Below are 15,535 nucleotides of genomic sequence, written 5' to 3' on the forward strand. Positions count from 1 at the left end.
ACTGCATTTCATCTTCTCTGATTTTTGCAAAAAACGTAACCTTAGAATGACTGTCCTCTTTTCTAACATCCTCAGGTTCCTGGTTCTCATAAGAGTGTGGACAGTTTGAAGCCCAGTGATATATAGATTGGCAAATATTGCATCTTGATGGACTTCCAGATTGATCGGATGGATTCATTCTTCTATTGTTGGGTCTGGTTTTTCTTCCTGCATATCTCTGATTTGAAGCAGTTGCAGGTCTTCCTCTTCTAAACCTTGAGCGTTGATATCCCCCTCTTTGAGTGAAGTAATTTTGCTCAATTGTATCTGCACTTGCCTGAAGAACTGGTTCTATCTTTACTTCAGTATTTGTTCCTAATGAGGCCACCGTATCCCCAAATATTTTCTTTAACTGCCGTACCATTGCATCATACCGTAGTTCATTTAAAGTTGCTCTTGCTAACTGTTGCTGCTCTGGTGTAAGGTTGGCACTTTGTAGAACTCTATATGCCAACACTCCATCAGGAAGTACCATATTATGTCCTTGGATCTTATGGTATAACCGTTCAAACTCTATAAGATAGTCATTCATACTCATCTCAGGCGGTCGCTTAAATTTTTCAAAGGTTTCATAAGCTAGGTAAGCAGTTTGATTCTCATCTTTTAAATATATTTTGTCCAATCTGTTAGTAATGGCTTTTACTCCAGTTGCTGCACTTATCTGTTCAATGTCTAATTCTAGAACTGATTCTTTAGCTTTCCCTCTTAAGCCCATGAATATAGCTGGCCCTTGTTTTTCTGCCTTTAATTCTGTCAGTGCTTGCCATATTTGCACTTCTTTTTTCCAATCTTTGTAACTCGTCTCTTTGTCTAATGATGGTGGGGGGACCCAACTTTTTGACATTTCACTTTTATTCCTCTGCTACCATTGTTAAATAGGAATATATATATAAGACTAACCTGTAGGTTATCTTCGCAATAGTTCTTTCTGTGTATAACGCAACGCTAAATTAGTGTGATTGATTCAACTCAACACTATTGAACACCACTCTGACTAAACACAACGAATTACCAATGATACTGGTTCAACACAATTAAAACCCCACCACCAAGTGATTCTTATTAGTAATCGCCTAGATAGAAGATCAACAGTATGTTCCTCACACTCATCAATTTTAAATATTTCAACTTTCTCCTTCTCCCCTTCTATCATCATAAAATGAATTGTAGATTTCTTCTTCTTTTGCCACCTCAAGCGTGTTTATTATCCTCATTCTGCTTCTCCTAGCCATTTCTATTAATTCTTTACCACCTCTATTAACATTGTTGCTTCCTCCTCTTATTTTATCTCCTACTTCTGCATTGAAATCTCCCATTACTATTAATTTTTCCCCATCATCAGGGCTCTTATTTATCTCTTCTTCAATGTTTCTGTATTTTCTTCTGATCTCTGTTATCTTTAGTTTGTCTCCTTGTGGGGCATAAATTACCCCAATTTTATATTTTGTTTTTGTTCTGATCTGTCTTGTAATTGCCAACTTTTAAATTTTTTATCTGTGATCTTAAAATGTCTACAAATCTGCGCTCCAACATGTGATTGGGGTGTGAAGAAACTACTTTTAGCTAATATCTGTACAATATCTTGACGGACCTTAAAAAGTACTTTTCTTGCATACAAGGTATGCAGTAAGCTTGCAGATTTCCATTCACTAGACCAATAGGGTAAGTTAATGCCCATTCTTCTTACTTTACAAATTTTGTTTTCTTTAGCCCTCAAAATTAGAATTTTTTTACGTCGGCTTTTAAGTTTTATTGCCGACGTGAGATACATTTCAACTGATTTGCGTCGGTGTTGCGTCGGTATTTTTTTTTGTAGTAAAATTTTTCAGCTGGCAAAAAATTTCGTCATTCACCTTGTATTGGGGCTAGACCTCACATAAATTCGATGTATTGATTTCCTAAGACGAAGACAAATGGAAACGGACTACAAGTTTCATGATCTACTTTCCTGATGGTGTAATTCGTTAAGTTAATAGTTCACTGCCAACTGGCTTTCTATATGTTTCGAGACGAACTCATTAGAAAGTACGTTGTACTCGTGCTATTTACGAACTGAAGGTCAGGGCATTGAATAAGTTGTATATCGCAGAAGTCGCCGGTGACATGTTTCGAAAATGCTTGTCACCGGCACAGTTCACTATGAAGCAAAACTGTACAGGAAACTCAATTTATAGAGTCTTCGCAGAACAGCTCTCCTCACAAAACCGAGGGCAGGGCTGACTTATCGCCTGATGTGTCGTGTGGGAGAGAGAACTACCGGACTTCTTTTTAATACGATATACAATTTTTTGATTATTGTTATTACGAATCGAATGGCACCACGGTATTTCTGTAATGTGAATAATTTTAGTGATAATGACCTAACTTACTGAAAATCGAGTGTAATTATTCTTCAGTCGCAATGAGTGGGGGAAGCTCAAACAATATCACAATTAACATTATTTGATTCTGCTTGCCACAGTTCCTTTCAAATTTTCATTATTTTTGTTGTTTTGATAATGACATCTACAAACTTTGCAAAGGACTTTAGCAATTTCATTAGAGTCATTTTCCGATTCAAACCCTAACTCAGGAAAATTCCACAAAAGAACTGTTTTGTTTTTCACCATGTTTACTTTTTTATTTTATTTTATTTTCGTGAATTCAGGAATTTATTCCATCCGTCAGTTTCGAATGAATAAATAAACCGCCGAATACTGTATGAATTCCCGTGTGCATTCCCATGTGGAGACCTGGTTTCTTTTAGGATAAGGAACTCGAGAAAAAATGTATGCCAGTTTTCATATTACGCCAGAGAAAATGTGATGTAAAAATTCACCACAAAGGCTTTAATATTACAAAGAATAACATGTGATCAGTTGAAAAGTTTGTTTTTCAAAAAAAATGGTAGTAGAAACAAGGTTATAATACGTGAGCAGGTACGAGAGAAATATGTTCTTAAAAGTCCGCCAAAATAAAAATTAATTCTTTGTTAATTTTTTTCTTCATTAATGTTGAAAATGAGTTGTTGTTTTTAAAAATTTCACAACAAAATTACGTCGGCAATTTTTTTGCCGACGCAACTACGGTATTTTCTCATTTTACGTCGGCTTATAACGTCGGCAGTGCCGAATGCTGACGCTAATTTTAGGAGCTGTTCTTTGTTGTGGGGTCTGGCAATCATTTTTCAAAAATGATTGCAAAAAAACTTTTATGAGTATAATAAGGTGCCATTTGGAAGAGTGACACAGCTACGATCCCTGTTTCAAGAATTCTGTGTTTGTCAATCGCAAAAAAACCTGTGAGATGTCAAGCTTATTAAATTATCTAGCCGTGAAATTTATTCTAATAAGAGAATCTGTGAGTGTCCACAACTGATCTGTGAGACTTAGTGATAATGTAATGTGTTAGTTTTCAAAATTTATTTCTGTTGAGAAAGTGCTCAATACCAACAAAGATGAATTAGAGTGATGTTAAAATTCAATGTATTTGAAATATATGTGTTATTCAAAAGATGAAAAATTTGGACCACTTACAGTTGATTTTTTTTATGATATTTTTTAAGATGAAACTAAAATGTGCAATGCACTCATTATTCATTATTTTTGAAAATCAGGTCAATTATATTTTTTTGTAGTAAATTAGTCACGTGGTTAAACAAAACAAATGTCTGGATATTTATATGATTTATAACAAAAATTAGCTACTTTTGCTAAAATATTTATAATAAAAGTGAAAAACAAGACAGATTATTATTGTTGTAACACTCTCCTTTGTTATCATTATTTTATATGTTTGAAAATAGGCTAGCTACAATAACTTTCACCAAAGTAATACATACTATTTAGGAAAAATAATAAAAAAGAGGCTATTTTGACTACAAACATAGATTATGAGGGGCAGAGCATGTTCAGCTAGTTAGCCAACTGTATTCATGTTGTTCTGTTTAGGTTTTTATATCCAGGTTTTATTTTGCTTAATTGTGCGTAACTTAGTGATTATAGGGGCTCGTTTCCATTTGTCTAGATTTTCAGCTATAGCGAGTGCACTTTGACAAAATTAGAATTATATTCTATATCTGGCACATCAACATATCCACAACACATTATCTTGTTCCAAGTTTCCTGGATAATTCTACTGACAGTTGGCGGACTTACTCGAAAGGTACATACAATTGATAATCAAGCATCTCCACTTGATACCATAGTGGATGCATAAGCATTTACTGGGATCTGTAACGTCACGAAAACGAGACGATTTTACAATAAAAGAAGCAACCTAGGATAGTAATTTTCCAACATGAGTTTGTGACATTCTAAAGGCTTTGAAAAAGTATTTATGATCGAAGAACATGAGATCTTTTATCAAAATTGCATACAACCCTTTCGAACGTCTCTCTTGAAAAAGTTTTCTTTTCTACATTTTCTTTTTCTTTGAAACATTCCCTATTTTTTCTGTCTTCAACATATAATTATAATAGGTCTTAATCTTTTATTTACAGCAGCAGTTTGTTTTTTTTAATAATTTTTTGACATATCCAGTGGGAATTGGATACCGGTAAAGCGGTATGGGCTCCCAAACTCAGACGCCAAAAAGATGAATTTTTAAGATGAAATTTCTCTCAAAATGATGTTTTATTGCACCCGTTGTGATACTATGGTATTATTTTATAGGCAAATAGCAAACCAGTCTTCATTTTCTACTTAACACTGTCGTTAAATCAAATCCAAAAAGCAAGACAAAAAACGATCAAATTCTTAGTAGTGTTGCAACCATGTTTATTTCATTAGATAAATCAAGTTTAGCCTTGGTCATGTGCGTGAAGAAGAAACCCATGGACCCACTGGGGCCGTCACAGCCACCCCAGACCCCTGGTGTTTTGTTCCGGCAGTCTGGTATCCTAAAAAAATCCTGGACACATCGCTGCCAGGTTCCATTCTCCTTGGCAATGATTCAATATGGACAAGTGAATGTTACCATAGCCCTGGGTTAATCCAAATCATGTAAGGTAAATTGGCAGAGCATTGGATCCCTAATTGGATCTGCTTTAGCTCAGAATGAGCATTAAATACTCTAGGACTCCCCATGGATCCTCCTGGAAATAACACTCAGGATATATATATCCGTTGATATTTGCGAGGCTAGCCATGTAAAATATGCACATATCTCTTTTTTCATTCTAGTGCTTTTTATGCTATAGCCAAAATTACGTTTCTTTTTGTGTTATCGTCACCAATCTGATATGCTATTTATGTGCCAACTTATCTCTCAGTATTATTTAACAGTCTTACTGACAAAAAAAGTTAAACCAAAAAAAGTGTATTTTAAAAGTCATCATCATAGACAGAGATTCTCTTGTGTTTCAGAAATCTCCTATTGAAATTGTTGTCCTGTTAAAATTATGCAACTTTTTTTTGGCCAAATGTATAATAGAATACAGGCACAAAAAATACTTTAATACAGTGGAAAAAGTACGAATAACAATAAAAATAAAAATAATAATGGTGAATATTTTTAGTTTACAGAATAATTGGTTTGCTTTTAGTCAGTCACTTATAGAGAGTCTTCATTGTAGTTGTATTAATTTAAGGAAATAATTTAACAATATGTAAACAATGTGAAAAAAATATGTATGCAGAATAATGTAGAGTGTGCTGTAAAACAGTTATGATGCTTAGACAGAATGTTACTTGAAGTTGCTCTGGTTCCGGAACAGTTATCCTGGATTTTGAAATATGGACTGCAGGTTTATTACGGCTAATCATCTGGGGCGTCGAGCCAACAATGTTTTTGTACTCTTTGTTCATTGTCAATAGTAAATACTATACTAACAACAAAAGAAAGTTTACTATGTTAAGGTTTATTGTTGCAAATACATAGTAAATATGGAAAACTTAAGCAGAAAATTATCTTGTAGGACTTTAGAAGATTATATATCTTGCTCTTAAAATATTCATAACATATTGGTATATAACAAAAAAGAGCATTATTTTGCATATATTATTGTAAAAGCTAGAATTTTAACTTCTAACATATAACACATATGTTAAATGTTTGGAAATTATATGTTGTTTTGAAGTGCGAGGTAAGCTTCGAGGAGTATGGGTAATTTCTGTTTAGAGAAATTGTTAATTGTTGGTGGATGTTACCAATAAATATCATAAAAACCTTGTATACATGTTTTGTGTACTAGATACTTATATACATGTGAAAACAGTTTTAATAGCATGGAAGAAACAGTAGAAGAAATTTGGAATATCTTTTTCTACGTTCTGATTGCATTCACTGTGATTTCAGTTTTGGTTTGTTTTATTGCTTTCTGTCATTCATACAATTGTTTTTGTGGATGTTTTGAAAGAGTTGAAGTTTTTTGTGGTTGCTTAGAGCGAGATACTGCATTCCAGGAAAGTTTGGTGTGTTGTGGATGTCGAAATGTACCTTTGAGACAGATGGAAGCAGGTACTGTGTTTCGAGATTGTAAAATAGTGCAGTATAATTTGGAAAAAACAGTTTGGTGTTGCATTCGCAAAAAAAGAACATGCCAAAACTCTGTGTGCACAATTTGTTTGGATGACTATATACCTGGTGAAAATCTCATCATGTGTCCATGCGGTCACTGCTATCACAAAAAATGTATAAAAGGTTGGTTGAGAGTAAAAAATGTCTGTCCACTGTGTAAGATGAACGTGAATAGAAGAATTGCAGTAAACGAAAGGACACCGTTATTGTATGGTTGACCTACTGGAGCGTTTTAATATTTTTTGCTCCAAAGTTTGTTTATACTGTACATACATACACCAAAATATTTTTATACATTATAATACTCAGTATAAAAATAACAGAGTTTTGTTAAGCATAGTGTTTTTGATGAAAGATCCATTTTTCCACATTTTGCAGGTTTCATATTTTTCATGGTCTGGCTTTTTTTAAGTTGTTTTGTGACGTTAGTAAGAATAAAAATCCTTAAAAAAGACTGTTGGAAAAAAATTTGTAAATATTTGCGTACCCTAAAACTTTTTTCATCTTAACTTTGCTGTAGATTAAAAACAAGATACATTACATGTGTAACCTTTCTTATTTATGATAACATTTAAATATTGTCAATATGCTGCTTTTTCCTTTTAATTTTCATAATGTTGTGTCAGCAATTTTTGTCATCATGGTTTTTTATGAACTTAAAAGTTTGAATTTCAAACTCTTAAAATTAATCAAATACATCGAAAAATTACTAAACTTGCTTTTCCTGTGTGTGAACACGAAAATAAATATTTTTTGACATTCTGGTATGTTTGTGATTTGTTATATGAGTAAAAAGATATCATTTGTCTTTTGTTGTATCATAACTTTTAAATTATGCTTTTTTCTGGTAAAGAAACATATTTTTATGCACAACTTGATTTTTGGCTTGGTTCGTGACTTGTTAAATAAATGCTTAAAATTGTTACAAAAATTTCCCTGTGGTTTCTTAGCAGAAATTTGGAACAATTTTAACGATCAGCATTTGTTCTTTTATTTTGTTTTTTAATGATTAGAGTTAGGTCTTTATAATTATGACAGGATACCTATACCCTAAATTTGTTTTGAAATAGTGCGATGTTTGTATATTTGTATTTTTTGTAGTAAGCAGAGTTAAAACTTTTGCACAAAATAAAAACACTAAAAATAATAATATATAATTACCGTTTTAATTTAATGTTGAATCTGATTTTTTCATATGTATAACATGGATAAAAACTCTATTGACAACAGTATTTACATATGTTAAATAGACATTATAAATAACTGTAATAAATAATAATCATATTAAGAATTATAATAATATGTGCTATGTTTATGTTTTTTCCTAGGTTTGTGTTGACTGAAATATTTGTCTGAAAAATAATTTTACAATTTTTGCAACCATAGACTCTTATATTTTCATATAATCTTGAGGAAACAAAACCCAAGGATTTATCTATAAGGAAGAAACGTTTTTTGCAAGGAATTTATTTTGTATAATAACAGTCAAAAAACACAGTACCACAAATCAAATGAACAAATAGTGTAAAAACATGTATCACTTTTTTATCTTTTGTTGTAACAACTAATAGAAAAAAGTCGAGGTGAAAGACTCAGTCTTTTAACATTGTATAATATATTTTATTTCAGTACCACTTTTACAACTTGTATATACATACACAAAAAGGATTTAGTTTTTTTATTGTTTTTTTTCAGAGGACAAGTGGATGTTATGAAACAAAATGTTTATTTTGTTTTAATAAATATGTGTTTGCTTGTGACATTTACAAAAATTATAAGCCAAAGATAGTTTACATAGATTTTATGTTACTATAAAAGTTTATTGCTGAAATATTCTACTTTGTGGTAACAGAATAGAGTATATATTTCAATATATTTATATACACCTAAATTAAAGATTTGAACTTACTGCAGCTATAAAATAAATTAATGACAGAAATTTTTTGAAGGGTTTCATTTGCAAAATTTTGTGCATTTGTGAGAGAATTTAGTTTTACAAATTGATAGAAATTTTCAAAAATCAAACAAATTAAGTTTTTTTATGTAAGTGTTCACTATAAACCCTTAAGATTTAACGTAGGTAGGTTTTAACAGAGAAATTAGTTTTGCTTATCAGCTAATTAAGATTTGAACAAAAACTTTCATCTATTGAAAACATTAGGTATATGTACTTTCATTGGATAAAATTTTATTTACTAAGAAAGTAGCTGAAAAATGCAAATTTTCTTACTTTAGTGTAATTTTAACTCTCTGAAGACCAATTATTTCAAATTTGATGTGCATTTATTTTTGTGAATGTTTGATTGTTTTAATTTAGTGTCAATTCGCCTATTTTGACAAAATTTGTCTATTTTGGCAAAATTTGTCTATTTTGACAAAATTTGCCTATTTTGACAAAATTTGCCTATTTTGCCAGACTTTATTTAAAAGTAGTAGTTGTAGATGTAGGACCAGAAAAAGAGGACGTGACTAATATTTGTCACTAAGAAACTTATTGAACCATGTTAGCAAATGAGTGATTGATTTTTAATTTCATTCAGAGAGTAATCATGTAGAAAGTGATGATAGATGCGGCATCAAACCTATATGTTTGGGTAATAATTGGTGTTCTATGTTTAATCGTGTTAATTTTAATCGTGTCTTATCATGATTTAATCTTCAGTTGTACTTGTTGTATATCTCAAACTATGCAGCGCAATGAATCAGCCATTATGTTTGATGGCTGTGAAGTTATACAATACAATACAAAGAAGGTGAAATGCTTCTGTTTTAAGAGGACACTTGCCTGCAAGAATCCTTCGTGTACAGTATGTTTATTAGATTTCGTTAGTGGAGAGGATGTAATGTTGTGCCCTTGTGGTCATGGTTACCATAGAAATTGTATTAAGGAATGGATACGCAGAAAAAATACATGCCCTTTATGTAAAGATCATATTAGTAAAAGATGGCAGAATGAACGGGCACCTTTATTGTATACATAATTTATAATATTTTTGTGTGCTCTTTTTTGTTCTATTGTTATTATATTGTCTTGACAAGAGTTTTTGTGTGTTCTTGTCCTAAATTAGTTGTATATTAATGTGCATATGGAAAGAATTTGTAAATTATATATTTTGTCTTTACTTCGTATTTTGATTTTGTAAATTAGTAAATTTTATCAGGAAATTTTACATAGTCGTAATAAAGTTTTGATGTACTGATTATTTTAGACTGATTAGGAATTTTTGTTTGGGCTCTTCCTTTATTTCGTCTTTAACTTGTGAGACCAATATATAAAAACGATTTGTCATTTTGATGAACGACTGTTTTTTTCATCACCGGAAGAAAGCATTTCCTCCTTTTGCCACAATATTTCTTACTTGCAAAAGAATATGTTTTTAACCAACATTTTAACTTAAGCCATAAGTTGATTTATTTTTGTTGCTATACATTAGGATTTTTATACACTCTTATGATTATGGCTGGCATAAGTTAAAGGTGGCAAATCTAGATGTTTAAAGTTTACAAAAACAATCTGACATCTCTCTTATACTTGTATTGTGTTATAAACTGTTTTTTATACAGGTTGGCTGTCAAATTAACTATCTCTGTTATCGAGGTAAAACTTGTACAAACTGAGAGTGTAAAACCTCATGAAAACAATGTGGGTAAAAAATCACATATTTGTGTTGTTTATATAAGTCATGAAACAAACATTTAGCTTCTCAGGTGGCTCATGTTTTGTTTATGTACTTGTAATCCATGTTATTTAAACCAAACATTGGAATTATGTTGTTCAATCTGCCTGTATGTAAGAGGTGTTATATATGCGTTCCCTTTACAAAAGAAGGTAAAAACCACTACTGATTCCTATAATTACAAAAGGTTACAAGTAGACACACAATATAAATCAGCCTAAAGAGAAATGATAACTTAAAGAAATAATATACACACCTGAGAAAAGATATTGTGGGTAGGCTGCTCAACAAGACTGTAAAAAGGTATTGATGTTTGAAACTTAAAGACGTGCAAATGTACACATATATAAGATCGGAAATAAATTAAATAAAAAAAGAGACAACAACAGCATCAAACAATGTTCAACACATCTGCGTGGCCACTTGCGGTTATCATAGCTGTTATTGTGGTGTATTTCATTATCTCTTATCGTCAATTGATGTGGATACGATGCCTTCGTTTTTGCTGTTGTTGTCGTAAACCAACAACACAGATGATAGATTCCGTTATCATATTCCACCGATGCAAAACTATACAATTCAACACTGAGAAAGTGATATGTCTTTGTTGTAGGAGGTTAATGACTAGTAAAAATGTTTCGTGTACTGTTTGTTTAGAAGATTATGAAGACGGTGAGGAGTTAATGCTTTGCCCCTGTGGTCATGGTTACCATAGAGAGTGTATTAAAAAATGGATACTTCGAAAAAATACTTGTCCACTTTGTAACGTTTTGATCAGTAAAAATATTCATGAAGAAATTGCACCATTGTTGTATACATGATGCTCTTTATGTTGTGTATCTGTCTGTTGATGATTTATGAGCTGGTCTCAGTTGCAAATGCAGAGAATGAAAATATTTTAAATTTTGAACGAAATTTTTATACTATATACAGTTTCTTATATGCTTTGTAGTTCAATCTAAATATTCTTAGTAACCAGTGAATTTGAGTTTGGAATATTCTTAGTATATTTTAATATGCAGACCCACAGGTCGCATGTACATGTCAGGCTAAATTTTAAGTTGTGTTGAGTCATCTGCTATTGTCGGGTAAAGTGCGGGGGTTTCCCAATAGGAAGAAGATTTGGGAAATATCAAATTAAAATACACTATTCTGTAAATTATTGCAGTGTTTCAATTATTATTATAAATCAGCTTTATGCCGAATTATTGATATTTAATATTAAAGTTTAGATTTACAATCCTGAAAACGCATTATGTATGAATTGTAAAAGAAAAACACTGGCTGCTAGTTCTATTTTGGTCCACGAGAGCTGTAAATTTTGAATTGCATGCATCTTATGCACCATCATTTACAGTAGCAGAAGTAATCAGGGGTGTTTACCGCCACATAATTTTATATGATTGTAATAAAGTCTATTATTTCAAAAGAGTATTTTGTGTTGTTACCCAGGATTGTTCTCGTTGGGAATATTATTATATAATTCTTCAATAATTCTAAGTTTTTGTTTATTCTTGTATGAAATGCACCTCACTATGCTGGTACGAATTTTTGCTTTTAAAATTGAGTAGGTTTAAGGTATTGTACAAATACTATATTTTTTATAGTTATTATTATCTGGTGTTTCAGAATTAAATTTCGTTTTTCTTCGATTTTACAACTTTTCTCAGGTGAAATTAAGTTACTTGCACACAGTTAGGTAATTTGAAGTTTTAACATGACAAAGAGTGTTGCTTGTTTATTTATGTAGCATGAGGATTGTTGTGCCTGAAGTATAAACTCTGTTTCATTTTCTCCTTTGTAAAAAAGTAATTTGCGGTATTTTTAAGGATATGATAAACATATTCAAGAAGTATCTAGCAAACAGTTAACTGCAGGTAAGGCTCTGTTTACATGTCAAAGTTTTGCCTTGGTGTTCTTTTTGTAACATTTAAGTTTATTTATTTATATTTTTATCACACTAATTTTGCATATATTATATTAAAATGCTGGAAAAGTAATATTTAAATGACCTAAAAAATTATAAAAAATTAAAATTTGTTTATGGAATTGCACAATTGTTTTTTCTTTTAAAATATTTATATTTTATTACACATTCTTAAAAACGATCAGATTTATTATTGAAAAATTTTAATTTCCTAAAATTTTTTTAAAATAAATTTGTTTTATGCGTTTTTTTAGTATTTTCCCCTAAAATTTGACCCCTTAATCTCCTAAATCGCCTCAGATCACTAAAATTACTGCTACCCTGCACACATCGTACCCTCGGCTACAAATCTGAAGGTGAAAAAATGTTTAGATTTAACCGCTCTTTAATTTTTTTAGTTGACATGTCGAAAACAAATGGCCATGCAGAGAGTGGTATTGCTGACAGTGTCGACGACATACCAATAGAGGGTGAAGACGGTATAGAAGGTAATAAAACCACAAGTAAACCAGTGTCATAAGGAATTGAGGGGGAAGTTGTGGCGCAGAGAGGGGGCGTATTCTTTGTTTTTTGGCGTATTAATTTTTGTGCAAGACCATATTTTTAAAATTGTTTTTGGGGAAATAAAGATGTCCTGCCCGTTACAATTGTATACTAATTTTCAGATTTTATTTTTGCGCAAATACTATAATTAATAACTGATACTAGTAATATATATCAGATTCATGACAAAAACAGTATAGCTATCGTATTGTCTTCAGCTTGTCTTCTCTTAAATGAAATGATAGTAAATGATCGTTTCCATTTGTCTTTTCTTAAATTTAAAATTGGTAAAGACGTCATCATACTTTATATATTTCTTCGTTAAGTGGTGGAATGGAATATATTTATATTCGAGAATGTTTTTTTTTGTGACCTCATCCCTAAAAAGTAGTATGTTGTTTTAAAGATATGAAGACATTTCACAACTTGCAAACGGATAAAGTACCTAGTGCTCTTGCGGAGGATCAATTTTTTATTCAGGTGTCCACTTCTCTTAAAGTCCCCTAAAATAGCTACAAACTGATTCCTAAATTCTCCTGAAATTGTATATTATTATATATCTATTTTATTTCTAAGTAGTGACTTTTGATTATCACGTTTTGAAAATGAGAACTAATTTATATTTAGGAAAGACTTGATTAATAGTGATTTTTTATTTCCTCGTAAAATTTTGTGAAAAATCTCGAAAATGGAATGGTTTTCATATTTTTTTAGTATTTTCTCCTAAAATCTGTTATTCCTGTTCCCGGAATAGCAAATTTGAAATGTTTCAAAGTTTTTGACAAAATTCTTCTTCTTTTTGAAAATTGAGGAAGTTATGAAAGATGTTCCCTTTTTAACTAAAGCTTAAACTAGGGATGTTTTTCGATTTCTTTCAACCACAATTTGCCTTGAGTCAAATAAAAGAAAAATGTTGGCCGTCATAGAAAAGTACGAAGTAAAAAAAAGTCAAACAGAAAAGTATTATGAAAAAATAAAGAAGAATGAAGTTTAAAAAAATAATTCAATCAGGTTAAATTGTAGAGAGGGGAGTATCAGATTTTTATAAAAAATTAAATTGCTATCTGTATCAAGCATCAAAAAATAAATGGTCTGGGAAGGAAGTTGTTTATTCTGATTGCTATTGTTTTCTTGTCTGTAGATATCGCTCAGTTGGACAAAGAACTTGACAAATTAGACTCAGCTCTAGACAAAATCGAAAACTGGAGTAACTCTCTGCAAGGAAAAGTTGCAGAGTTTTTAAAAGAATCACGGGAACAAAACCAACAAGCTCGGGAAGAACACGGTAAAACGCAGAAAACAGAAGAAGCGAAGACGAACAAAGAAAAGAAATAAATAATCCACATATAGATAATATTTAATACGAATTATTTCATACGCACTAATTTATTTGTTTTAGAAGATATTAATTTTATTCCCAATAAGTCAAATTTCTTTTTTCTTCCATAATATTCCTCTAATCAAAATAGAATATTGAAAAACCCTAGCATGATAATAAGCATCATATTCGCGACGAACTGTGAGAAGGCATGCGATTTTATTAACGTCCTTCTGAAATGATACAAGAAAAATGGACGTTTTATAAGATTTCGTTTTCATTAGTAAGATCAACTACAAAATTAACGAATTTAAAAAATTTAACTTTTAATTGTAATATTTACAGAAAAGTGTTTTTAAAGAGAAAATATAAATCAACAAAAATTCCCTAACCGCTTTAATTTTCTTCTTCGATAGGTAAAAATTCAGGAAACCGCTTTAATTTTCTGCTTCGATAGGTAAAAATTCAGGAAACTGCATTAATTTTGTCAGTTTTAAAGCAAAATGAGGTTTCGACCATGTTAATTTTTTCTCGCGTTAATATTTTAGCGTTAATATTATCATTCGTTAATTTTGTGTAATAAGGTATATGTGTACGAAGTTTTCGAACATTGAACATGAGTATTCTTTGAAGGATATATAGAATTTTCAAATGATATCCAGATAATCCTTATATTAATTTAGGATAAATTTTATTTTACGTCATGTCAACTTCCAATGTTTTTGTATCCTTCCACGTATGTCGATTGATGTCATATGTTGTAGATTAATACTTGCTGGCAAATCTCCATTATATAAAGCTGTATATAAAAATGCATAGGCGCATTAAATATTTCCGCCATCTTGCTGTATGCCATTGGTGCTCGGCCACCGGCATGGAGGAGTCCTACCATGTTTCACGTTGCGGATAGATATCGTTTTGCAATGGCTTTCATATCGCATTAGTGTGCTGGACCTTGAAAACTTAGAAATTAAACTATGTCAACGTTTCTGCGTGGTTCTTTGGTAGGGCTCTTTTGGACCTTTTTTGGACCTTTTTTAATTGTCGTAGCTGGACCTATGGGTTTTTTGTGTGCTGAAAAATAAGGTAAAATTACAGCTTTTTTTAAAAAAATAACTCGAAAACAATTGTCAGGAAGACGTAAGTAGTGAATGTCAATAAATTCTGATTCTAATTATATGTTTGTATCGAAATTAAATTTTTAGGGTAATAAAGAATTCATATTAAGTGGGCACCCTAGTTTTGCAGACGTCGTGTTCACACTGTAACAATAAAAATAAATTTCTTTCGTGTAGAATAGAATAGATAAAAAAAGGCGGTAAAGCTCGCTGACAATTATACTTTATTTATTCTATACTCTGTGTGCAAAAAAAATTAAAGTCTGTCCCAGGAATTGCGTAACAAGTTAAAAAAGGAAACAGTCACTAGATCTTTAACTTTGTTGTTGTTCAGTGACGTATTTCTTTGCCAACTAATCTCAACACAGCGCTCCGGTCATTTCTGCTTTGTTATCAGCAAAAACATGTGAAATAC

At 31.2% G+C, this 15,535-nt stretch overlaps 3 protein-coding genes across 3 annotated transcripts; all 3 read left to right on the forward strand.

Moving 5' to 3' along the window:
* Positions 1–4,082: 4,082 nt before the first annotated feature.
* Positions 4,083–9,432, forward strand: LOC130613283 (uncharacterized). Its single transcript, XM_057434632.1, has one exon. It carries the CDS (start codon positions 6,246–6,248, stop codon positions 6,753–6,755), a length of 510 nt encoding a protein of 169 aa, XP_057290615.1. The 5' UTR covers positions 4,083–6,245; the 3' UTR covers positions 6,756–9,432.
* A 1,180-nt stretch (positions 9,433–10,612) lies between these two features.
* Positions 10,613–11,035, forward strand: LOC130612840 (uncharacterized). The gene has a single exon (XM_057434185.1). The coding sequence runs from the start codon at positions 10,613–10,615 to the stop codon at positions 11,033–11,035; it is 423 nt and encodes a 140-aa protein (XP_057290168.1).
* Positions 11,036–11,931: 896 nt separating this feature from the next.
* Positions 11,932–14,385, forward strand: LOC130613285 (uncharacterized). Its single transcript, XM_057434634.1, has 3 exons — positions 11,932–12,091; positions 12,540–12,629; positions 13,826–14,385. Exons 2-3 carry the CDS (start codon positions 12,545–12,547, stop codon positions 14,017–14,019), a joined length of 279 nt encoding a protein of 92 aa, XP_057290617.1. The 5' UTR covers positions 11,932–12,091; positions 12,540–12,544; the 3' UTR covers positions 14,020–14,385.
* Positions 14,386–15,535: the final 1,150 nt, after the last annotated feature.

Source organism: Hydractinia symbiolongicarpus, chromosome 10, assembly GCF_029227915.1.
Source record: "Hydractinia symbiolongicarpus strain clone_291-10 chromosome 10, HSymV2.1, whole genome shotgun sequence".
Classification (NCBI taxonomy): Eukaryota; Metazoa; Cnidaria; class Hydrozoa; order Anthoathecata; family Hydractiniidae; genus Hydractinia; species Hydractinia symbiolongicarpus.

Excerpts from the sequence above, each read along its gene's own strand:
- LOC130612840 (XM_057434185.1), top strand. The coding sequence starts at position 10,613 with ATGTTCAACACATCTGCGTGGCCACTTGCGGTTATCATAGCTGTTATT.
- LOC130613283 (XM_057434632.1), top strand. The coding sequence starts at position 6,246 with ATGGAAGAAACAGTAGAAGAAATTTGGAATATCTTTTTCTACGTTCTG.
- LOC130613285 (XM_057434634.1), top strand. The coding sequence starts at position 12,545 with ATGTCGAAAACAAATGGCCATGCAGAGAGTGGTATTGCTGACAGTGTC. Across the intron at positions 12,630-13,825 it reads GGGTGAAGACGGTATAGAAG|ATATCGCTCAGTTGGACAAA; the intron begins GTAATAAAACCA and ends TCTTGTCTGTAG.